At 39.7% G+C, this 27006-nt stretch overlaps 1 protein-coding gene across 8 annotated transcripts in view; it reads right to left on the bottom strand.

The window, feature by feature from the left end:
* MCF2L (MCF.2 cell line derived transforming sequence like) overlaps positions 1-27006 on the bottom strand; it is a 156482-nt gene that overhangs the window by 90035 nt on the left and 39441 nt on the right. The window contains exon 1 of one of the 8 annotated variants that reach the window (XM_083854904.1): positions 5268-6424. The exons of the other annotated variants lie outside the window; for them this stretch is intronic. Within the exon in view, the coding sequence (XP_083711030.1) occupies positions 5268-5388 (121 nt within the window). The 5' untranslated portion in view covers positions 5389-6424. Of the gene's footprint in view, positions 1-5267; positions 6425-27006 lie in introns of those variants that run through there. 8 annotated transcript variants of the gene reach the window in all.

The following is a 27006-nucleotide window of genomic DNA, read 5'->3' as shown; positions in this document are numbered from 1 at the left end:
TTCTAATTTTATTCAAAACACCTTTTTAACATAAAAAAATAGGAAGGACATAATAAGCAATTTCAGGAATCTTCAGTGGGACCAATCTCTCAAATCTGCGGATAATGTCATGCTTTTTAGATATTTCTACTTTCTATCACAGCATGCATCTTAATGTATTGTAAAATACACTTCTCAAATCATGCATTTCCATCACTTTTATTTTTTAAAACAAACAATAAAGATTTATTTAAAAAAAAAAAGCTGAAAAAAAGTATTTTAAAAAAGGAATCTAAGGTCCCTCAGATTTATAGGATAAGTCAATACAAACACTTAAGTGAAGGAAGAAAAATATTTGCCAGTTGCTGAATTGGTGTCTGAATAGTAATAACCTCTTTATCAGAAAACAGGTACTGAACACATCCCTATTAAATTTTATGATGATGCTCTGAAAATTATTTCAGGGAAGAAATAGTTCACTTTTGATGGATATCCTGCTTGGGACCTTTTCTGTCTTCACAAGGATGTCAGCTGTGACTAGTTTTGCTGATGCATTCACTTTTCACTAAGTAACTTGCCTGAGCCAAATAAATCAATTATGTACATCACAGTTATTAAATGGTAATAAGTTTGAGGAATGCTATCTGAAAAAAAAAAGTCTATAAAAACCTTATATGAAAATTTAAAGCCTAAAATACCTGATGTTTTACTTCCTTTGGAAAAAGAGTTTTGAAGTACAATCCAAATACTACCATTTACCACTCACACTCTCCAATGGTATGTTTTCTATGAACACCGTGTATTTTCAAGAATCAATGAGCTAGCAAAGTTTATATTAAGACTCTCAAAATACATGGGGTATTTTGGCCCATATAAAACATATTTAAAATACTCCCAAGAGCACAGCCCCAAGCCACACACCTTACACACCCCTGTCTTAGCAGACTACACAGGTCTGTTTGCATTTACAAGATCTAGGAGTTATTATAAGTTAAGCCAACTTACCCTGCGCGACAAAGTCCAGCCATGAACACCATTCTGAGAAAAAATAATAACTCTTCATTTCTGCTACTGAAATTCCTCTCTGATTCATCATCAGAGAAAAAAAAAAAGAGGTTCACTTTTCCCTTCCCCTGCTCAGAACAAACTGCCTCGAGAAGGTAAGAGTTTTTGCATTACTTGAACTTTGTTCCATAAATACAACAGGTGGCACAAGATGACTTTACAAATATATTTTCCCCCACTAATGCCATTGTTCTTGTAATTATCTCTTTAATTATAGTGTTCTCCCCTCGTGACCCCACCCTGAATATTTACAGACTGCTGATACACCCAGTGTCTGATACAGTATATATAAGCATAAGCCCTTAGCATATTTTTGTTCATGTTAGGCTTTAACAAGGCAAAGCAAAACTGTTTTCTGTGCAGATATTCGCAATGCTATCTGGAACTAGTCATACTGAGTTGTTCACTCACAGGTACAGTTTATCACCTCTGCTATGGATTCACACCTAACTCTTTTCTCCATCTTTCTGATCGAAAAGGTGCAAGAGCATTTCAAGCAGGACAGGGGTCAATCAACGTCTCAAGCATGGAAACCCAAAATCTCAAATGAATCCCTTTTAAACACCTTTATTCAGCCAGCAAACAAAGGCATGAATGCAGCAAACAGTAAACACTGCCTCACACACCTGGACCTATGTAGTGTGGGGACTAACAGTCATGAAGTTGTTGTAGCAGACTTTTAACACTGACCAGAAGTGTCAGTGTTTGCATAGGCTCCAGGCAGACTGTGGCCACGCTGGAGCCTTCAGGTACTTAGATATTTCTGTTATTTTTGTGTGTTCAGTCTGACATTTCCTGCATCCACACATTTTGCTAGCTTGCCCATAAGCTAACTCCCTCTCTCCTTACAAGAATGCCCAATATCCAACAGCACAATTCATACAACTTCAGGAAAAGATGTACCACATCTGCATCCCCTTAGCTGACAGAGATGATGCAGAAGTCCTCTTCCTCTACACTCTTCTTCACTCTTTGTGGTGGATTATTCAGGTTATGGATTAACCAAGCTCTGTCTGACTCACTACAAAAATCTATTAGTATGAGACACCCCACACTACAATGCTGCACACTGTACCTTTTCACACAAGTTCTTTGGACGGGAAGGACCCTGTGACCCAGTCTCCTCAGTCACCCATTCATCACACGCCTAGAACTACAAGCAAAAGCAAACTGCCCTAGAGCTTCAGTCATCTTTGTCAGAAAACCAACCTGAATCCAAAGTGAAAAGATGCAGACTACAGGATGCCTCCAAAGATACTCCCCATCCATACCAGGCACAGCACAAACTGAAGACAGATGTCTCTGGCATCTCCACTTGCCAGACTTGTTCTACAACTCTCAGTTCAAGCTGACCTATTGTTCCCATTCGCTTAGAGAAAGCGAGAAGAGGGAGACTCTTAAAGCATGGTCTGTGAGCCCTGTGCTGGGATGCCCATCACAAAGGGCCACAGCACATCAGCACCTTGGAAAATCTCCCCTACTGATGGGAGACAGGTGTCCCCAGAGAAGACTGCTCAGAGCCACAGCTTCCCACGGCTAAAGTCCTCCACAAACCCACCACTGCTGTCCCACCTGCTTCAGTCAGAGATGAAGAAGCACACAGAAGATACAGAGTCAGGGATGGATTCAGAAAAAGTGATGTTGTCTCACAGCACTCACTGTACCACCCTGGGCCCTGCCTGTCCAGGTAGGAGGGGCCACAAAGCACCTGGTCCCAAACATCTGCATTCCAAAGAGCAAGTGTTGCCAGAGCCAGGGCTCAACCAGGGTGAGCAGATTAAGGCAACACAACCGGCCCTGAGTAAAAAGACACCTGCAGAGAACAACCCAATGAAGACTGGGGCAAGGAGGACAGATCCAACTGTCAACAAGCTGTAAGGGAATAAAGTCTGCTTTGTTAAAATGAAAATAAAACAGAGATGGATTTGATGAAGTATGATGACTCTGGAAGCCAGCCCAGCTTCCCTTATTAAGGTAAATAAGGTAATGCAAAATCAATATATGAACTAGGACATTTATTGTTCAGTTAAAGGTTTCTATATTCTGTATTAAGTCTTTTAACATGAAGGGAAAGGATGAAGTGACAGCAAAGCAAACATGCTCTTGGCAATTTCCAGAGATGCTAATGAAGAGAGAACAAAGCTTTGTGAGACTTGTGATGACAGGACAGAGCAGCTCAACTTTGTCACAAGAAGAAGAGAGGTGCATACATCATGGGATTCATAGAATCACATGCACATTTACTTTGGAAATACATTCTGCCAAAATTGTGATTTCACCCAGCATAGCTACAGAACAGAAACGTTCCAGGAAGGCGGGAAAACTCATATCAGCCCAAAAGGCCATAAACCTTTTGACCAAAACAATGGAGTAATTCTTACTGGATATACAAGTTTAACATTAAAAGCCTATAATTGCTTTCCTACTGTCAACATAAAATTGGTTACAGGAAGGAAAGGAAACAGAATTTTTGCATACTTGAAGACTTCAAACAGAAAAGGCTGCCACATCATCAAAAAGAGTTTTGGAATAATAATAAAGATGGGTGGGAGACAGAACAGAAAGCTTCCTACAGAAACAGGAATATTTTCTGACTATACACACACACACACACCTCTAAATAGTGAAAGGAAGATGTAAGTAAGACATGATTGCATAGCATTACAGAATTTATATTAAAGATCTTGGCCTAAAGAAAATTGGGCAAAACCTAGAAATATTATCTGTTAGAATGTATTCAATATATTAAATTTGTGTTTTTCTCCTACGCAGTCAATGCTTTGCCTATACATTGGATTAGCTCCAATCCATTAATGAATGGCCAGCATGTGCGTGAAACTCATAAAAACATAAATATCATAAAATACTTGATCAAAGTAGCGGCTTTCATGGCTACACTATGGACTTGACTGCAGTGTGAGTGCTACCAAGTGATAGTTGTATCCTCCGTGAAAGTAAGACTGAAATTTGAGGAGACCTTGTTTTATTTTGCTTTACAAGATGGCATTTCATATGGTTAAAAATGGTACTGAATTTTTCCTGATTTTTCTTTATTGTTATGAACAGCAATTTATATAAAAACTTTTTCTAGTCTCAGCTGAATAGAATTAACTGTTAGATTTTGAAAATTTATTAGTAAGCACTCCTAAAAGTACCAAATCTTGGCCTCACAAATGCCCAGAATTGGTAAGTAAGGAAAGGTGAAATCTTTACATTTCAGAAGTTATTAAAAAAAGTTTATTAAAAAACCCTTATAATTTTAATTCCAAACACAATAGATGACAAAAGACTCAGTGAGCACAGTGCAAATGAAGGTGTAAGAAAATCAAATCACCAGAGAGGCATTTTTTGTATTTTTTTCCTAAGAGTAAATGTCAACATCAAAGAAAGGATTACTGGAAAGCCTTGAAAACTAAGAAAGGTAGCTTAGTTTATGTTGATGCAGATTTCCAAATTAATTTAAAAAGAAACAAAAAAAATCCCTTTTCTTCTTTTAAAAGACCATAATAGATTACTGTGCATAGAAGAAAACAATCAAGTTTTAATGAATTACTGAAAAATCTGCTTCAGCTTATCTTAGCCAATCAGAGAAAATGAAACTTATTTCAGAGAAAAAGAAAAAGTCAAAATGCAGCTTTACTAAACACAAAGATTATATAATTATCAGTTGCACTAACACATACAGTATGAAATGGATTTTGAGACTAAGTGGTGACAAGTCCTAAATGTAGTACATTACAGATGTGATCAGAGGCTTCTTGATTTTTTGAGTCCAGTTATAAATATTTTCTTCTGCATAAATAGGTATACTTTTCAGGAGAGGAATACTCAAGCAGTGTTATTCTAGAATATAAAAGAAGGGCTGATGTAAAGCTTTCAAATCTATGTTAGATACAGTCACACACCTGGAAATGCAAGAAAAAACAAGGTAGAATGTTTCTCTCCAGTAGGTACTGGTGACAGAGAGTAATTACTGTCATGAGTAAAACCTAATATTGTTAAAGATTTGTATTTTAACTGTAACAGTTTCTGGATTCCTATATGACTACACTTGCAGAAAAAACCCCACTTGTTCCTGCAAGAATCATCAGTTGAAAAAAATCAATAACACAAATTCTAGGCTGCTTACTGCTCATATTCAACTCACAGTCTGCTCCAGTTTAGTTGCAACATTCTGTGTATACACACATCACACTATAGAATCACGTATACATTCGCCTCACCAGAGCATATTTGATGTGGGTTATTTCTTGCATGCCTTCTGCCATGAGGGATTTGGAAGAATCTTTGTAGGATCCTAAAAGGACTTTCATGTCCTTCCCTTAAAAGGCGGCGTTGAGACATGGGTGTATCTTCAACAAACTATTCAGCAAAGGAAATAAAAGAGCTCCTCTTTAGAATTACTCTCTTTTGACACAATGAAAAATATTCTAATTTTGTTTTTAAATGTCAATAGAGTGTGAAATTTCTTTGTCAGAAGATCTCAAAAGTTATGAAAAAGGCCTCAGACTTAAAATTCTGGAAGAGGGTGCAGTGCAGTTATTTGTATTATATATGCTTTTCTTCAGGAACCAGTACCTATTTCCACTAGACAGGAAAAAGAAAGATTGGTGGCAGTTAATGCACTGAAAATACCAAGATGTTTTCTGCATGAAGCTGCAACACCCTCTCAGTTCCTAGCATGCTGCACACAGCAGACAGGACATCTTGCCACAGCTTCAGTCTCCTTTCAGAGTGATCAGTAAGAATAAAGAAGTCACAGCTCCTCACACAAGCAGGTCAGACAGGCAAGTGGCATTTTAAGAAAATAAAAAAAAGGTGCAAAAATGTCTGGATTTTAATGTTTTATCCAAAATAACTATATCCAAAATAACAGCCCTGTGTTGTTTAGGATGAAGGAAAGCCCCCACAAGACATCCAGGTTGTCAATGCACTCCAGCCGCAAAGGGCGATCCAACACCAGTGCCCAATCCAAGGAGCTGGTACAATCACCTCCTTCTTCACGTCCTTCTCCTTAACGTGTGCAATGTTCAGCTGTTGCAAAGAAACTTGCAAGTGTTCTCCTGAAGAAAGGCAAGTTGAATGCCTTTCTTTTAATTTTCCAGTCTTGCTTGTAAATTCACAGCTCCGCACTCCAAAGTCAGAAATCTCACACTGACACTTGCTGCATTTCCTCCTTTTGTCTCAAGCACCTGGTATCCTTCAGGGACAAGTGCAATGCTCATGCCAGCAAATTTAAAGAAAATACCATTGTGAATACAATGCTGTCAATTGGAAACTCCTCTTCAGTTCTTTTGCCCAAAGTCAGACTCCCATCATCAATACAACTCCTCTTCCTCCCCCTGTATTTGCACAGAGGACTGAGCCCTTCAAAGGCAAGAGCCCGTTTCCAGAATATGTGAGCAGAGAGGACTTACGAGAAAAATCTGGGTCTTCCTGGGAGTTAACAAACAGCTAATAGGAAGGAAGGGAGGGGAAATGAATCCCAGGCTTTCTTAAAACATATCAGGAAACCCTACACTGTCTGCTCCCCCTGTCTCTTCCAGTGCAGGAGAGAGGAAATTGATAATGCTGCTTTACTTGGCAGTCAAGATTTTCCTCTCAACTCTGTTTAACTATGTCCTGTATGGCCACATATCTGCCAAAACCCAAATATATACATACCATTATGCACATCACCCTGAAGACGTGTTTTAAAATATGATGTATCATCTATTACTCTGAAAGCAAATTCAAAGAGACAATCTTTAATTAAGTCACATTGAAGTAACTATTAAATACCTTATTACAAAATATTTGTTTGTATACACTGTGTTAACAGAGGAGAATTGTTACAGTCCTAGCGGAAAGAGGTTCAACTTTTGACATGAAATCATGGACAAATGTGACAATCTTGAAATGTGGTAACCAAGAAAAATATTTTTAAAAATAAATAAGAACAGATGAGTTTCATGCAAATATCACTTGTTTTGCAAATTCATTATATCAAGCAGATGGACCACTGCATATTGCAGCTGTGTTACATGTCCTGGATCAAAGGCTTTTCAAGCTTATTTAGGTACCCAGAAATTCACAGGAAGGAAGGATGGGAACAGCCTAGTGGTGGAGCACCACCATGATACACACTGCCAGTGTACTATATATTCAGGGTTCAAACAAAAGAGGAACTGAGGTAAGACACAGCATCCATACTAGGCAAAATTCTGCATTTTCTTGTGCTGCTTGTCATTGGGGGTAGAGCAGCAGTTCTGAACAGATAAAGAGTAACAAGAACATCCACAGAGACAACACTGCAATATGTTCCTTGCTGAGATCCCCAGCAGAGGCACAAATGTGACCAGGAGACGACATTTGGCACCATAGGTGCCTGTGGCCATTTGTCAGCCAGCAGGGCTTCCTTCCTACCTGGTAGGATAACTACTTATTTGGGGCTTTTGGGGCACACTTGCCTCATGACCAAAGGACCTGTTCTGACAAATCAAGTGGGATGAGGATGAAACTACACATCTTCATTTAGCAGCCAAGCCTCACTAGAAAATGAGGCAGATAGAATAAGAGAAAATGGCCTCAGGCTGCACCAGGGTGGTTTAGATTGAATAGTAGAAAATATTTCTTCACAAAAACATTTGATAGGCACTGGGTCAGGCTGCCCAGGGAAGTGGTTTAGTCACCATCACTGGAGATATTTAAAAAGACATATATACGTGGCACTTAGGAACATGGTTTAGTTATGGACCTGCCAGAGTTGGGTTAACAGTAGGACTTGACCTTAAAGGTCTTTTCCAACCTAAATGATTTTGTAATTCTATGAAAAGAGACTCTTTGTCCCAGTGGTGTTTTGAGTGTGTGATGACACCAGTGGCACATGGTGAAAACCTCACCAGCAAATCGTGTAGATGATTATTAGAAGGAAAAAAGGATGTTCTCCCTTCTTTCTTCACATATCAAAATGCATGCAGAAGACTGATGACTAAAACTGTAAAGTTGGTAAGTACACACAATCCTACTGAAATCTAGCCATTAGCTACATCCCTGTCCACAAACAAGCTTTTAATCTTCTTTCAAGCACTCAAATTTGTGCCTAGAAGCAAAGAAATTAATCACAACAATGGCTGTGGTAGTGCGCAATCAGAAGGAAACAGATGGTGTAACGCACTGTTTTCCAAACAGCAGCAGCCTCTATCTCCAGGAAAATAATCTGAGTATTTTCCCTTGCTGCTGGCATTACTATAGCAAAAAGCTCCTATTTGAAGGACATCTCTGCTTTGTACAGCAGCAGCAAATTACACCAGTGTTTACACACAGCAATATTCTTTGAGTATTGGCAGAACCAACTAGACTGCACCTATCTCTCACACCACATAAACAGCAACATTCAGTGGGTAACACCCCTCCAATTATCTTTAAATGACTGCAGACAGTCTGATGGAATCAACACAATTGTGGCAATGAAATAGGGCTTATTTTTCTCATGCTTCATTTCCAGGTCTGTTTCTGACCGCAGGCAGAGTGCTGCACATTGACAAGAGAAGCAGCCACACTGACTTACAGCTGTACACTCTCTCTCAGTCCTCCTTTCCCAGGGACTCACAAAATACTTCAGAACAGCAACTTCAAGTTTTCTTGGGAATCATTAAATTAAGATGCCATCGCTGTCTTTACCCCAAATATTCCTGGTGCTCCTTTTGATCTTTTTGTTTGTACAGGGGTCTTATCTTTACAGGACATCTCAAACGCCCTACTGTGATTTCTACTCCAAATCCTAACAATTATTAACAGGTTCTTCCTTACATCCTCACATTTGATGTGATGGTAAAAGATTCACATTAACGAGCATGTATCCCTCCTAACTGTACAGAACAGGAGGCTCTGGCAGCAGAATAATCACTGTTCTAGAGTTTTTTCTGAATGTGTTCCATTTCTCCACACTTCTTTATATCTCCTGATAAGCCACTGCCACTGGTTCTGCTATTTCTCCTATCATAGACCTCATTTTTTGGGAAAAGAGGACATGTCACAAGCAAGAAACATGGCAGCTCTCACACACTTCAAGATCTCACCACACACACAGGGCACAAGATTCCACCTGTGCAATCTGTATCTTCCACTCACCCATATGTTTTCCCTGGAGTTCTGGCAGGTAGGAGAAACTCCAGTATCAGAAGTGCCTTAATATCCCCACTAACAACCCAGAGGGGTGCAGGACTGATCTCACATGAAGAATATAAAAGACTCTGAAAATTATATGGGGAATTGCATCTACCATACACATATGCAGAGCTCAGAAATTAATGTTTCTTGGATCAGTTTCTAAAAGCAAATATAATGGCACATACAAGCTAAATCTTGCCATGTGGATCTTCGAGCATCAGCACACTCCCAGTAACAGTGGAAATGAAATGAGGGGGAAGAAAAGTCAAAATGTTGTTTAGATTTTTCTCTTTAAATCATGTGTCATCAATTATGTCCTGTATACTTACTTATTTTGTTGAGAACAGTCATACAAACAGAAAGATAAATTGGACTCATGCCACATTATTGTACAAACTGATTGTTTTGCACACATTGAAATGTAATATACAAGTTACCTCTAATCTGAAATGTAAGTTGTTTTATAGAGTTTAACACCCACACAACCATAACAAGTTGGCACTGACTGTTATTATGCTTAGTCCTGAGCTTTTTTATAACCCTATATAAGTGCTGAATTATGGCCAAGTTGGTTGTGTTAATTTTTAAAATTGAAAACAAGTTGTCAAAGATTAATCCATGCCAGAGGCCAATCACTAGGCTAAAACAGTAAAGAGTCAACTAGAGGCTGATTTTAAATGAAAAAGAAAATGTAGCTGAGATGTTAAAGAAACAAAGCTTAATATTTTTACATACACAAGGGGATCTTGTAGAGTGAAACTGATGAGAAAACCTGTCTGAATATCCAAGAAATAAATCATTATTCGATGGATATTCTAGACTCTTGAAATACAAGAAAAGATTGAATCTTCCTTTTTCAATCTGTATGAGATTAATATAAAGCTTAGGTACAATTATTTGCCTTTATTACTTTTACACTTGTTAGACTTGGACAGATGGGCTTAGATTTCACTTTCAGACTACGCTAGCAGAACATTCTAGCAAAAAAATTCAAAAAGGGGTTCCATTAAGTATTCTAGAGAATCTGTCATCTGAAAATATATTTAATAAAATACCATTACATAGCAGCAGAAGCTGGAGTGGAGAGAAATTTCAGAAACAGGTATGAACGAAGATATATCTGGGCGAACCTAAAATGCACTGCAAACACTCAGTATCTCATAAAAACATAGACAGCGCTAAATATTCTTAATATCTTGATGTTGATTTATTAAGGGGTGGGAGTTTAATGGTATCACAAGGAATCTAGACAGAAACCCTGAATTAAGCTACAAGAGCGAGTTACAAGAGTGAATTAGGTTAGTTGACCAAGCTTAATCCTAACTGCATGTATCTGCTCAGAGACAAACCATGATTGTAATAAGCATCAGATGAATATAAGTAGATCAGGACTGAGATAAATGGACAGCTTGCATTCTATTTATACTTGCACATTACACTACTGAGCCCCTTCTGCTAGTCTTTCCTTATAGCAGAAAGATGTCTCAAAAAAAATAAATTAAACTAAAATAAATCCTAAACCTAATACAGAGTATTTCACAATTTAAATGTGCAGTAACAACCAAACAAACAATTGCAATATATAAGATCAGGGTTTCAATATCCTGGAACTGTTAACACTTAACTGTCAAGATAATAAAAAGCTCTTAAAGCCTAACATCTGTCCCTCTAATTTGGGTAATCTTATATTGCATGTCTGAATCTCCTGAGGGTTAGCAATAAATGCAACCCATCTCCAAAAGAACAAGTTTCTTCACCATTAGCAACAGAAAATATTCTGAAAGTCACAGTGGATCAGAGAAATAAATAGAGGAGAATGTCTCTTTATGATCAGCCACATGAAGTGCCATTTAAAATCCAAGAAGACAGCACTTCCACTTTGTCCTTTGAGTCCTTTCACTTTTGAAGGCAAATAGCAATCAATTTCAAAACTTCAGAGATGTTCCAGGAAAGAGTAAGGAAACTGCATATACACTGACAAAGACCAGGAGGCCGGAACCCGGGGAAAGCCTGATTAGTATCCAGTGCCAATGCAAAGCAACAGGTAAATGCCATTGTGATATTGGAGCTAATTATGCAACTGCCACCACCAGCTCAATAATTTACTTAAATTCTACCAGGTAAAATTACCTGAAAGGTGACAATTAAGGCTGTGACCGAACAGACCTGTCAGATGTATGAGGTCTACCTTTTTTTGGGTCAGAAGGGAAAGCATGTGAAGAGGAATCACCTCACACAGGAAGCTCCTGGGAATTATTTCAGTCCTAAGCTTGATGTGGGCCCCTACTTTCACCCAGCCATAGTTCAGCACCTGACTGCTGCTGCTTTGTGAGCCCAGTGCAAGGGAGGGAGGAGACCATGGCAGGTGAGGGCCTGTAGAGAATGGATCTCACAAGGAGAAATAAACTGATGGGAGACCTTTGCTGCCTGCACATTATGGAGTCACTGCAAGAGGAAGCTGCTGATGATAATCAGATAAAACAATTGACAGCAAGAAGAAGTGGCTTTAAATGGTTTATCAAATACAGTTTTACTGACTTTGTCCTATAAAGACACCACTGTTTTGGGCTTATCAGCCACTCCTTGCTTATACACCCTGAGGCACAGTGGTCGTTCCCATCATGTACCAGCTAATAACCCAACTCAGGGACTCAGGATAAATAGCTGACTTTATATACTGAGTTAGGCTAGTGAAAGTTCTGTTCAAAAATCACCTGCATGTAATGTGTACATATATACATGCCTATGCAAACACATATGAATGTATAGAAATCAATTACACATGTAGACAACAACACTGACTGACCTTCCAGCAAACAGCTCTGTGTAGAATGAGCTGGGGAAGAGAGAACAAAAATTTGACATTGGAAAAACTCTGGCTGGCATTTAGGAATGTTTGATTATGCTCAAAATAGAATTCTAGTTCAAAAGTTATGTCTTTTAACAAGTACAGCAGATACACAGTACTTTCCCATCAGGTTGAGTTCTGGCAGAAGCAGGCAGAGAAGGGGTTTGAATGCATTTACACTCTAGCCAGACACTGCTGCTTTCCCCAACAGGATCTGCCGCATTTGAGATTAGCAAACAGCTCACTAATGAAGCCTGCACTTCCTTAGTTTCTCTGAAGGAGACAGAGCACCTGGGAACACATTTCTCAATTGCTCAAGAGGGGCTGATTTTGCTGAGGGCCAGGAAAATGCAGACCCCATAATTTTCAGAAGGTCATTTCCTGCAGATGATAGATTTGACAACTATAAAATATGAAACATTGTATAGATCACTGCTGGATCAATGCATCCAGACAGCTCCCAGCAGGGGTGGGCCCTGGCTACAGCTTCAGGTGTTGTCAGTAATCTAATGTGTACAGAAGGAAATCACTGCTGACCACCTACATAAACAGAGGATGTTGTCTTGAACTGCTGCCACAGTCCAGGAGTACCCTTTCAGCATTCAGTCTCTGCTACCCTAAACTTTCTTCCTCTGAAAAATTTTCTCAGTTGCCGTGTGCTTTGGACCCAAGGGATCCAGTGCTCAGTTCCCACTTCTTCTCTTATCAGACTTCAATTCTTCTCCACTTTTCACAATCCTCTCTAAGTCTCTTCATGAATGGGCTATTAACAAAACAAGAGAGTTTTTAGTCCAGTGGCTGCTTTGAAATTCTTCTGCATGCACTGTTACACCAATTACAAATGTATATGGCAGTAATCCACTCAGCACAGAATTAGTAGTGCTATTAATACTTTACAAAGCTTGTATGCAGCTGTAAGTAATACCTTTTAGGGACCTATCAAAATTGCTGCAAAAATCCCTAGGCTGTAAGAACTTCATCCAGTTTTTCTCAGGTTACTGTTAGGATGCAGCACAGCAGGTTGTGTTCTGCAATCTTCTGAAATGGTTATAGAGATAAATCATGTAAGTGTTTGGAGAAGGAATGAGATTTTCATAATATTAATGAACATTCATTAACTGCTGATTTTTATGATGCTCATGTCAGCCTCTAGCAAAACAGGATTTTTCCTGTGTACAGATAAGCATGCTTAATTTAATTGGGATGAAGGGATTTCTGGTGGGATATTCAACAGTTTCCTAGACAGTCAAAGTTTTAGTTTGTTCAGAGTTAGTTTGCCACATTCTGCTTATCAGCTACTCAGTTTTAATAGACATATTTTATTTACATAGTCATAATTAAAGACATGCAAGCAAATATATCTAAACACAGTGAAAGAGAGACCAAGGGTCTTTAAGCCATCTGGAACTGCAAAGGACTACAAGTCTGTGTTCAGTTGAGTAGTGAAAAGTTCTTTGAGAATTAAGAATCAACAAATTTCTTCTGAAAATCTAAAATAAATGCTGTATGATATGCAGTTACTGTCCCCGTAACCTTTAAAAACACTGAGAAAATCATTCCATCTATTGCATCCTTCCAACAAGCACCAACACTGAACACAGCCACAACCACACAGGCACTTTGACCTGACTCTGTACTGGTGCCAAAAGGAGGATTCCTGCCCCCAGTGACTTCTTGCTTCCTTTGTGTGGGCATTTGCATTTCTGCAGCCTAACAGTGATTATGCATGGATTCGTTCCAGGTAGGACAAGCAGAGCAGAGACACGTGATGTGGCTCCTGGTTGAAGAAGTCAAATATGATGGTACACAAAGGGGCATGTGGAAAGCTGCTGAAATTTTAAATATCTATTGATTTCCAGGTGGGGTGTATTCTTTAATGAATATTTCCCAAAATAGTACTGCAAAATGTGCTTGTGTTTGGATTCTTCAGCTGAGATATTCACATGATTTCATAAAAAATAGCATTATTTCATAAATAAAATAACACACACTAATAGCATAAATAATGACTATTTATGGCTGTGTGCTTAGAACCCAAATAAAGGCACAATGGGTAAATACATCATTGGAGTTACAATCACCAAACAAATTATTACATTGAAATGTGTTGAAAGATACTGAAGGTTTTGTGAATAAAATACATGAAGTAGAAATAGGCAATGATGAAATCATGGCTCCTCTTCACATAGTCATACAGCATGGAAACACTGGGGAAATAACATTATTAGTGTGTAAGCTGAGAAAGAAAATGTCAGGACATTACCAAGAAAACATAGGTTATACCTCAGCCTGCATATTCTCTAATGTGACTAAAGCCTGCAAAGGGCACACAGTGTGGGTCCCTGTAGCTGTAGAGCCATAAAACCAGTGGTTAATCCCAGGTCTCTTTCTCCCTCCCAAATTTTGATCTCCTTTGTTACATTTGGATTCCCAAATTAATTTTTTCCAGACATTCTAAATGCTGTCAGTAAAGACAGCACTGTGACAGCAATTTTTACGTGTTCCTTTTTTATACAGAAGAAATGTTACACAGGCATGCTCTGCTGTCCATTAAGGACACATTTCTGAAAAGTCTTATCACTAAAAATATTATCTCATTGTTTCAGTCTTCATCAAACTGGTTTTATCAATCCCAGATCATTTGAGGAAGATGATGATGACACTGAAGATGGAACTATTGAGGAAGAGGGCCACAAATGCTCCCACTAAAAGACTGATACTGAGGACTTGGTCTCAGGGATGCAGCAGCTGGGATCTTTAAGGAGGGTGATCTGCTCCAGAAAGCTGGCATTTCTTCCAGGTGACAATTACTCCATCCACCATGTTGTATATACTGTCCCTATGCATTTAAACTGTATGTAGTTTAGTCTCTGCACACATCCCCACAGAAATAGTGATTTGCTTCACAAACAATGTCCAGCATTTCACCTGGGTAGGTGACAACAGTCAGCAGAACAGAGTGCTCAGGAATCAGCAGTGGAATGCCAAACCCAAGGACAGGATCATCTAGACAACTGGTTCTCTCCTTGTGCAATTCAACACAAATCAGATACTTGGTCATAGGAGTAACCTTTGCTCAGATTTGTGATGCGTAGGCCATCAGCACCAGGCAGCTCTATTAGTTATGTACAGGTCTGCATGAGATATTTTTAGTTTTGTATCCTCAAATACAAGCAGGGCATCCAGAAATCATTATGCAAACTGACTTTCTCCTTCAGAAGAACATATGGGATTTCCAGATACATCCCAGGAGTGAGAAGCAGGTAAGAAAACAAACCAAAACAAGCACAGATACTGCAGTTCACATTAAATACATACAACATCCAAATATTTCAGAACTCCCCAGCTGCTCTCAAATCAAAATAAATCCAGATCAAACCCAAAGTCGTATCAGAGAAAAGGCTGTTACTGAGTGCAGAAATTTTGCAGAACACGGGTTTAACTTTAGTTTATAAGGCTCTTTATTAAACCACAAACTATACTCTGCTCTGTTTGCAGCTACATGCCTGGACTTTGCTGCTGTTCTGGATACTAACAGTATCCTGCCACATTTCCCTATGTACAATCATTTAATTCTCTTTAAACATTTAAAACAATCTCTGACAACTAGTACAATATATACTTTATGAATATGGCAAAACAAAAAAAAAACCCACAGTAAGTAACTAAAAGAAAGAAACAACTGGCTACTATGAAAATTGACACAAACAAATTATTTTAAGTTGCAAGCCCTAGAAGCCTTCATAAAGTCACTGTGGCTTGATCTGTTAAAGATCCATTTAGAGTGAGCTGCAAAATTTTCTGCTCTGCCACAATGGCACTGTAGCACCTGTACACCTTGCTGCAAAGGTTTTAACCTGCAGGAAAACTTCTAACACTGCAGAATACCCCCAAAACTCCCCAGCCAGCCATGCAACAGGTCTGATGTGCCCTGTCTATGTACCCATGGACACAGGAGACTCCTGAACACCTCCATCCTGGATCATCTCCACTGCTGGAGGCATTCAAGACTCAACCAAGCATGTCTCTAATAAGTAGATTGGCTTTGACCGGGTGGTTGAACTAGATGATACCCACAGAAGCCCTTTCCAATCTAAATTATTCTATAATCATCTGGTCCATTTAGCTCCCTTGCTGTTACCCAGTTGTGTTCACTGCTTTGATTCCCACAGAGGAAAAGAGAACCATTTCTTGTGCTTAATCTATGTCAGTTGTTTCAATTTCCCAGTGAATTAATAATTTAGCAGAATTCTTTTTATCTTCCTCATTTTAGAGTTATGAGAAGAGGCCAAGTGGTAAAGTAAAACATTAAATTATCTACAAGTTGTACACACATGCAGGCAGATAAATGGTGCATCAGATATTTAACAGTTGCTAGAAAGTACAAAAATAGGCATGACAGCCAAAGTTCTTTGTCTAAGGAGAGAAAAGTAATCTTCAAGTTTGTGTTAATTTTTTCGGGCATAAAAAAGGGCTAAAGCAAATGTATTTAAGGTAGATCCAAAGTCTGTAAAGACTTCCGAGCTACCATATTAAGCAGTTTCTGTCTGCAAATGAAGGAATAAGGCTCCATTGCCCTGCTGCAAAATTCTTCACAAAAGGCAATTAAAACCCTGTTCCATGTTTTAAAATGATGGAATTTAATAAATCACAAGCGTGCAGAACTGCCAAGTGTTGGCAGGTGATTAGGCTATCACAGACTGGGAGAATAAATGCAAAGTCATTTGTAATGGGTGGACAGTGCTATAAAACAACAAACAGATCCAAAATTGTCAAGTCTCCAATTACTAACCCTATTCAGTTTGCTTGAATAAAAGATTACATCTTCTTATTTTGGTGCTCAAGAAATAAAGAGCTAATATTAAACTACTTAATTTTTATACAACTCAAAATAACTTCTACACGTGATGAAGACAGGGCCAGCAAACAGAATTCCTCATAATTCAGCCTTTCTAAATGTATTTACTGCCCTATACATGCAGCTGAACAACTTCCTTCAAAAAAAACTTAACCAGAAATAGGTTTGAAAAATGGAAATAGTTTTCGAGTATCATGCTCTGAGTATTTTCTACAAAGGAACTGTAAAACAGAACAAAATACCACTACAATTCCCCCCACTCCCAACTTCACATTCTTCTTGAAAACTGATTTAAAGTATATTTCTTTCTTAATGTGCATATATTTTACACAAAGACCTTCTGTTACAATTCATCTGGCTATCTGAACCCCCCCTTTCCCCAAATGCACACAGAGACATAGTCATTAAAGGATTGGCAGAACAAGATCTCCTTTCTTTTCTGAAGGGGGCCCTACCAACAAAGGACCTCCGAAAGTAGCCTTTATTGTGAGGTGCCGGGTGATGCAGTCTTCTAGGGCAGTGAAGATCTATGATCTACTTCCTCCATGTCCTAACAAGCAGACACATCTCTTATCCACACTGTATTAGCATTCTTCTATCCTCTGTTTCTGACACACTGTTCTGGCATGTCATAGACTTTAAGTTCAGCAGAAACCCCTTTGAGCAGCTACAAGTAGCTCCACCACAGACAGAGGGTAGTTTTCTATCCATAGGGTGCTCAGCACATAAGCCCTTCTGTAATGACAGCAAGTGAGGTGGTTGAAGCACTGCAGCTCTGAGGCTTGCCATGGCTCCCCAGAAACACTAGTCTGGTCTGGAGCTCATTCCGTTCCCTGATGCAAGCCCCTGCCTCCTCTCACTGGTAGAAAAACAACCAGGTATGGGAGGCAGAAGGATCCCCTGCAGAGAACATGGGGCTGCTGGCACAGAGTGGACACCAGCCCACAGCTCGGGAAGGCTGGGCAGTGAGACCACAAAATGGGAAAGGAGGCTGGACAGAGTCAACTTCTAGTGAAAGAAGACACTAAGAAGGAGGCCTGGAAGGAAAGGAACTTGGTGGTGGGGAGGGACAGCTGGGGACTGAAATGGAGTGAGGTCAGAGGAGATACAGGCACTGGGAGGGGAGGTGTGGGGTGAGGCAGGAGACCTAAGGAGGGACCTGCTTAGGACAGCAGTAGTGGGAGCAGAGGCCAGGATGAGAGTTAACCTCTCAGGACTCTGAGGAGAGAAGCACCTCTATCATGCAAATTGCTTCTGGCTTTGCCAGAATGCCCCTGTGCTTCCAGCTCAGTGCTGGGGGCTGATCCTTTACTTGAAGTAGCTGCTTTGCTGTAGATCTCAAAGAAAACAGGCAAGGAAGACTTGGGATCACCATGTTGCATCAATACAGAAATGCCCCCTAGCATGCAGGCAGGGACAGAGGGGGAGAGACAGGACTGTACGTGTGTAATCAAGACATCATAATAAGAAATAACATAATTACAGTTTATTTTGACACGTTTTGATGGTTTATGGGGTACAATTTTTAATAAAATATAAAACACAATGCCTTGGGTGAGAGACTTAGTCTTTCATGATCTTACAGATCAGCAGACAGAGCAAAAACCACAAGGCCTCAAAGGAGCAAACATTGGGCGGTCATACAAACCTAGATGTACCTTGTTTCCTTTTCAGAATAAATCTCATGCCTCAATTCCATGCTTTAAGGCACTTTTCCAATTGAAAGAAGAAATTTAAGAGCTTGAATATATTCTCATCAAACTGCAACACAAGAATTGATAGCAGACACAAAGCATAAAAATACGTATCTCTCATTAACTTTGCAAGTAGCAAAGTTATTAACTTCACAAATTAATAATAAAAGTTAATAACCAGTAAATGACAAAAATGTTCTCAGATAACATTTAAGATTAATGTTTTAGCACTGAAAAATAAGTTTATTGTGAATATAGGCTTCTAAATGAAAAGACAAGCATCTTATGTTTCATATCAAGTCTAGAAAAACAGAAAAAAACTGCCACAACATTGTTTTTTTCTTGGACAGAACAGGACAAATGGCAAATCTTAACATTTGTAGCTCTCAACAGATGGCTTGAAAAAAATAAATAAAGGTCTCATTAAAAAAAAAAAAAAAAAAACAAAAACAATAAAACAACAACAAAACAAAACAACTCCCCCCCAAAAAAAAACCTACAAAAAACCCACTTCCAGCTCTTCTTATCATTGCAGCTGTTTGCTTATACATACTTAAAAGTTGTTATTAATAATGTATGTTTTCTCTCTAGTTTAAGCATTTTTTTTTCCTCTGATTTTGGACTCAGATAAGGCAAATCTGGAAAAGAAAGAAAAGAAAGAAAAGAAAGAAAAGAAAGAAAAGAAAGAAAAGAAAGAAAAGAAAGAAAAGAAAGAAAAGAAAGAAAAGAAAGAAAGTCACAACAAAATGTCACTTTTTAGACTCAGTATGCACACTCAGCTTTCAGCCTTGTGCCTTTCCAGATCACCATCCCATGACATTTGTCTCTTTAGACACAGTGCAAGATGAAAATGCAAAGGAAGACAGAGTCTAAGTCAGTCATTGGTTGCACCTCTATCCTATTTACTCACAAGGTGAGTTAAAAATGTGGCACTTGATGAAATTCTGGTATTGGTTTATACAGACTAGAATCTGAATTTCCCTGTAATTTCTAACTGTACAGTTTTGATCTTTAAAGTAAAATATTGCTTAACACATCATGTATTCTTTTAAGAGGTGTGAAAAAATTAAGAGTTTGGATAAAAGTGGTACCATAAAAAATGTAGCTATTTCTACCTTTTGCAGCAATCAAATAAAATCGTGTGTGAAAACAGTGTGCAGATATCATACCTTGAAACACAGCAGTCCTTAGTTACAGGCAAGGGAGAGAATGAACAGAAATGTCGGGTTTCTATTTCACACAACATGGAAGACTAGGAGCCTGATAGTACACCTACTGAAATGAACTCCGGGATAACTGGTGAGCTCAAAATTCAATTAAATCTTGACAGAAGCATGCATTAAGAAGTGAAATGACTCAGTGGAGAAACTGGGCTTAATGGGCAGATCTCTGCAGAAATCAAGTACCCTCAGTACGGTAACAAAGATCAGGCAGCCTCTCTCTGCTTTGCCAGTCAGCAATCCAACAGCCAGAACATCCAATACACATTCAGCAAAACAAGACAGTAAACTTCTACAGAGATGACTGTACTTGATTCAGTTATCCAGGAATCACAAATTATGAGAGATGGTCACAGGAGTTTCAGCATTTCTCCTCTTAACTAACTGCAGACCATTAGTGAAGGAACAGTCATTCCCCATCCCTGTTCCACCAGTGCCATGGCCATGTGTTCTCACTCTTGCCCTGGTATCAGCTCAAATGACCTCAGGATGAGTCAGGGCAGGCTACAGATATGACACTAAGCACACTTCTCTCTCCTCAAAAAAGGCAAATTTCTATTTAACCAACCACCAGTGTAATGGTTCAAACCACTGCAAGGTACCCATCTCACCTGACACAAGAGAAACCATGGGAAGCCAAAGGCAAGGGAGAGAAAAAAGTCCATCTGCTTGGAAAGTGGTTTAGGACCAACTGTTTTGAAAAAGCTTTAAAAAAAAAATCAAAAACTTTATTAAAAATAGTTGCTGTTAGGTTTTTTTTATTTGCTTGGGGTTTTTTAAATGGTCTCATTTATTAGGTAGAAGCAATATGGTTTATTAATAGCAGTCAAACTGCTGATTGACATTAGAAACTTTTGTTTGTGGAAACTGCAATTCTGTTGACTGGACATCTAACAGCTTGTCAGAACCTAATAAGCTCACCAAGTGTTGACTCTACACCACACAAACCCACAACTCTGCATCAAGTATGGTGAAAAGTAATATTCTACGTCATTTTTAAAACTATTTTTCAAAATCTAGGGGGGGAAAAGTGACAAAGATGGAAACTAAAACATTGGAGCAAAAATGCTATTTCATGTCTTAACTATCCATAACCTAACTGTGGTTGCTTGCTGACAGAAGCAGCTGAGGTGAAGAACAAGAGCAGGTAGCAGCCCCGGATGCCCAAGTTTACACAGTCATTGCTGGCCGGACGCCTCCCAGGCTGCCTCCGGATGAGGCGGGTGTTGCTGTTTCCCTGAGCTCCCACCCTTGCTGTGCCCTGCCTTTATCAGGGGAGGAGATGCACAAGTGCCAAGCTCTGCCTCGCCCCGCTCCCTCCCATCCCACCTCACCTATAGGAAAGGAAACCCAGGTGACTGAGCTGGGCAGGAGCCACAACTGGACTCTCATCTCTGCAAGCAGAGGACCAGACCTGCCAAGAGATATCAGGGGGAACACACCCCTTATTCTCCCAAACATGAAAAACTGCTTAAAGCCCACTGGCACTACTGTGCAGTGATGTGCCTGACCTTATTTCTGCTGGGAATGTTCCTCCCTCCCTCCTCAATTCCACCATGCTTGTCTGATGTTTCCTTTTCTGCTGTGTCAAATACAGATAACAAGTTACTCGAGGCAGAGATCTGTCAAGAGCAGTATAGCTCATCAGCTAAAGGTTTGGCAGGCTGTACAAAAAATGGAGCAGAGCAAATGACCAGCCTTTAAAACAAATACATTTTCATTTATTTGTAGCTTAATAACTTTTTAATTCATTGCTTAATGTTTTATTAGCAATACACTTTAAAAACCAGGCTTTGGCCCTTAAAATTCCTTTCTAAAGGCATAAACAGTTAAACTAAGTTCTTCCCTCTGCAATTACCAATGCATTGATAATTTTCAAAGTCTGAGGTCTCCAGCATTAATGATGCCACAAAATTAAACTTGACACTTCTAATAACTTTTTCCTGAGTACTTTTCAACTGCAGTAAATTGTAGCCAGAGCAGCTGCTTGTGAAGCACCTGATCTCAATGGGATGAAGGGGTTCTGATGGACAGGGCAGCCCTTGCAGTCCCAGACAAGTTGTAGGGCAGGGTCTGTGGAGAAACAAGATTTGCAAACCCCCAGCACAGCACCCAGTATGACCCTGCTCCCTGCACAGGAGAGCAGCACACAGATGGCAAGGCTTGTGAGACCCCCACAGAGTTACACCCCCCCCCCCTCCCCCATAAGGCTAATCCACAGCTGATCTGTTGCCAGGAGCAGGAAGCAGAGAAAAGGGTTAGGAAAGAGAGGAGACTGGATGTACACATCTTTCTTCCTTTTCTTCCACAAGTATCTTCAAATTTGAATGCCATAAACTAGATTTGTTGCTATTTAATGACACAGGTCTAGCTCTCTGTACCAGCCACGCATCACATGCCTCACATGTCAGGGAAACTTGCAGACTGCTTGTCAAACCAGCAAGACTGCTGGTCCAGGGTGGTGGTGATACTGAGTGAGTGGCAAGGCTCCTCTGCCCCATAGCACTGCCTGCTCCTGCTTTCCTTCTCAGGCAGGGTGCACACCAAAGAGCCACACACTGCAGCTCAGGGAATGCCCACGTGCAGAAAGTCAGGAGCTACTTGATGGGAAAGGATGGGAGAGGACCTCCTGAGGGAACGTGGGGGAACAGGAGGGGCTTCTCCACAATCCAAGTGCCAAACGGTAACACCCACACCCCTTCCTGTCTTGGCAGTCACACATCAGGACTGTCTCAAATACCTGTATTTCCCTTCAAACTACTCTTGGATCTCTCTAAACTCTCACCCTCCTCTGGGGATAAAATTTAAACCCCACCTCTTCCCACCAGCTCCAATGAGAGTTCCCGGCAGTACCATATGAATGTCAAGGGGAGTCTTCACTGAATTCAGCCCTAGACCACTATCCTACAAAAATCATTGTGGGGTGTTTAAAAAGAGTATCAAATAAAGCCTGGAGTTATTGTTCTGTTTCCATGTTTTAAAAGGCATGTGGTAGGATGCTGCAACGTTTCTTCCTGATTTTCTGAAGGCTGAGTGGGAACTGTTAGTACTATTTTAACTGGGATAATTGCTAAGCACATCTTGCAAAATTAGCAATGTAGTACTTAATGCATACCTTTACTCTCCTTATGCAAAATTATGGCAGCTCTCTGTGCCACCCAGGCCTTTTTAATTCCATTAAATCTTCAAAAATGTAAACAATTGCTTTGAAAAACACCTCCCACTGCCACACTGAAATAATTCCTCTTCTGTCTTCATACAACAACATAGAGATGCTGTTTCTATTAATATCCCTCTCCTGCTCCAGGCTTTGTGATCTCAAAGAAATTCAGGTATACAATTTTCATAGGAATTGACTTTGAAACAATGATGGCACTGAAGTTAGACACAGATTGCAATGTCTTTGAAAGGCAAGTAAAGCATGAGCTGGGAGTAAGAAACACCAAAAAGACTCAGCAGAAGGAAATTAAGGAAGTATGGAATCAGAAAGCTAAAAATACTATATGTTGGTTTGTACTTTTTTCTTACCTTTACTTCACAAGTGATTTATCTGATGTAGAAAGGTTTGGGGGGTTTTTTTGGTGTGGGTGTTTTTTTTTGTTTTTGGTTTTTTTTTTTTGGTTTTTTTTTTTTTTTTTTTTTTTTAATGTCAGCTGCTGGTAACATTTTGAAAACCATCAACAACTTGTATGACTTCCTTTTGATCCCTCCAGTGCACTCAGATGCTCTTTGCCTCTCTTTACATTTCAGTCTGTGTTATCAGAACGCCAACGTTCATCCCACAGGTCACTTGCAACCTCAGAAGCTGTTGCACAGAACCCAGAAAAGGAATTTTTGACTGTGGCTGTCCTCAACAAAACCATCTGTGCCAGGATCACAGTACATGTCTGGGTCCTGAGCAGAATGAAGCTATCTCATAATTAGAGCCTGGCATCTACTCAAGCATAAATTAAGTAATGATGATGAATTTTCATCACTCTTGTGATTCTGTGAATGTAGGTCATATTCCATCATAACTATATATAACTACTATGAATATAAAGCTATTGTTTTTCAAACAGTGTATTATGGGGATCCAGATTCATGTCCTATTAAATGCCCATCTATGAGCAAAACATCCAGAGAATCTTTTTTTATCACCTCGTTTCTGCCAGCTTTTGGTTCTCATCCAAGCTGCATAACCAAACATACCTGTTTTGCTTCCTTAGCCCATCTTTCCCCTTCTTCCATTGTCAACAGTCCTCAAAGTTAGTTGGAAAAATTCCTTCCCCAAACACAAACATGCTTTTTTTCCCCACTTTGTTTCCTTGCATGTTTGGGTGGAAGGTTAAATTTTGTTTTTAAATATTATAACAAGAATAGAATATTTTATATAAATGTACTTTCCCATTACAGATATGCTGAAATGCTGTGTAAACTGTCTCAAAAAAGTGAAATGCTAAGTAAGAAAGCATCCAGACTCAACTGGAAACTGAAAACAAAACCCAGAAGAAGAATTTCCCCATGTTTGGAGAGAGGAATTTATGTATGTATCAACAATAGGATACAAGATGGGTAAATTTTGCCCTCCCTCCCACACCCGAGACACCTGGGTGAGAGAGTTCAGGCACTTCTCAGAGGCAAACAAGAAATCAGAAAAACCCACTCAGCTTTCACCTCACCACATGGATTGCCAAATGAGTCTCTTCACTGCAGTAAATCTGAAAATTGCAAATGCTAAGATAATGGAAATAGAGAACAACCAATTCAATTACAAATATTCCACAGCAGCAGGATAGAGAGCCGTAAGGAACATTTCAGTTTGGCAGGGCCTTTCCACAGCAGTTGCTTCAGTGGGCATCGTGCCTGCAGTAACACACGCAAGGTAAACGCGGAAAGGGAAACAAACCAGTCACGCAATGCGCTGGTTCATTTGGTTCATGGGCCAAAAGTGATACAAGACTGGTTTTACAAAGCTCTTGTTCAAACACTAGCCTGTGACATCAGGTAACCTCGAATTACTAGCTAAGTAACATAGGGTTACTTGGAGAGAAAACAAGCAGCCCAGGACAAAGTAGTGACCAAGGGACTCTGTCCATCCCAGAAGCAAGACACAGAGTGTTTACATAAAAAGCTGAAATTTATCATCTAATATTATTAACAATGAAGGTTGTAGCCTGAAGAGTAATTTTTAAAATCGGCTATGTGTATTCTCATCATTTTCTATTTATATAAATTATCTTGGTGTTTCATATGCAAAGCCACCTTCCCTTTAAATCCATCAGATGATAGGCAGGAATTGAAAGAAAAGGAAGATACGTTTCTGGTTCAACAGGAATTGAGACTTTAAAAGAACTAGGACAGTCATTTCTCAGTGCAATTTTTCTGCCTGCCACATGAAATGCTGAAAGACTTTCAGTAAAACTGTCACTTAGCAAATGCCTCAAGCACAGGAAGGGTGACAGCACTTACAGCCCTGAAGTAACAGCACAGGTGAAAAACAGGAGCTTACTTATTGCACAGCAGTGCAGTTCTCAACTTGCCAAATACCTGTTTGCCCAGATTATCAATTTCAAAAAGGCTGACTGCTGCCAAGCAGCATTACACACCAAAATCTTCAAAACCTAGCAGCACCATGCTGCACTGTGCTTTATCAGCTCACCACAATTTGACTGCGACATTCTACTAGAAAACTGCTTTGCCCTGTGTTCTCAAAGGGATTAAGTGCCTTAAGGCACCATCACACTGGCTCCTACCAAGCTCAAACACCATCAACCTTCACATGAAGGTAGAAACATTTGCAGTTGGCTGTCACAAGGCTTCTCCATTTCAGCTTTCTCCCATGCTGAAACTCACAGCCAGTTCACCTTTTGTGTGACCAAGTTTAACATTTCTCCACTGCAGCAAGGGTTTCATTGTGTCTCACTCCCTGCTGCTCCAGGGAACCATGTGGGAAGCTCAACAGCCTGCTCCATGCCCCTGGAACACCACAACTCAAATGGCACTTCCCATCAGTCATCAAGAAATTCAAAGCATTATTACAAAAACTCAAAAGCCACATTCAGAAGAACAGCAGAAGCAGACTGAGGATACAACTAACATGTGAGACTCCTGTAAGTAAGGGGACTCACTGTTTAAAACTGCCCACTCTGTACAGGAAGTCAGCCTCCAAGGTGATGATTCCATCTCTACCTGCACCCAGGACTGTGTGCTTAGGCTGACAGAGGAGGCTGCACCCATGGTGCTGTTAAGGGCAATGTTAAAGGCTGGACTTCCAGACAGTTTACATCACCACAAAGCTGCATTCCTATGTGTGGTGAGGCAAGTGGCTCATGCTTGAGCTATCTAGCTGTGGGGATAAGTAATTAGAGAGGGGTCAAAATAGCTAACACAGTATTGCAAGGTTAACTCAAAAGACCTACAAGTAATTAATCAATGTAAAAGCATTAAAGATCCTGATCTTTCTGTCTGAAATGAGAGCTGCTAATGGGACAAAACAAAAGAAACAGTGGAAGTAGGCCAGATATTGTAAAACAGCAGGCTCAAACTTCCAGCTGAAATGCAGTGTTTCAGATACTGAAAACCTTAAGAAATTGTTGGAGCTGACACACAAGCAACAAAATCTCAAGTAGCTGGCTTGATCATTTAATTTAATGAAAAAAGGAATGACCCAAATGCCTCCTACTCTCAGGTTTTGGTCAACACATCAGCTTAGAGAAAACACCTTGAAGACAACACAGCCTGTGTTACATGCAGACACACCATCCCTGCTCTGCACTATTTCTTTTCTGCAGAAGTTCCCTGTTATTTGATATGTACGAGGTAATCTTGCAGCTTGGCTCTTTGTGGTTGGAAGCGTGGCTGGCAGCTGTGCCAGGCACTCCTGCCAAGAAAATATTCTGAGACACCATGGTAATAAAAATGCATCAAAGGAAAAGGCTTTTTTTTTTTTTCTTTCATATCATTAAGTACTTAAATCCAGGCAGGGCTTTCCCAGCTTTGCAAGCTTTAAGTATATATACCCAAAGTCCATGAACTGAAGGGGAGATTGACAAATATGCACCCAACAATCCTCTGAAAAGCCATTCTAAATGTGCCATCATTTACTGTTTAATACCTATTTTTGGATTTGAAGTCAGTGATAAGTGTTTTCTTGGGGGGTGGGGGGAAGAGTTGTTTGTAAAAAAGAAAAAGAAAAGTTGTTATGATGAA

The sequence above is a fragment of the Zosterops lateralis genome, assembly GCF_965231275.1.
Source record: "Zosterops lateralis genome assembly, chromosome: 2".
NCBI classification, from domain to species: domain Eukaryota; kingdom Metazoa; phylum Chordata; class Aves; order Passeriformes; family Zosteropidae; genus Zosterops; species Zosterops lateralis.
Note: the sequence above shows the minus strand (reverse complement) of the source record. Positions and strands in the feature narration are given on the sequence as shown.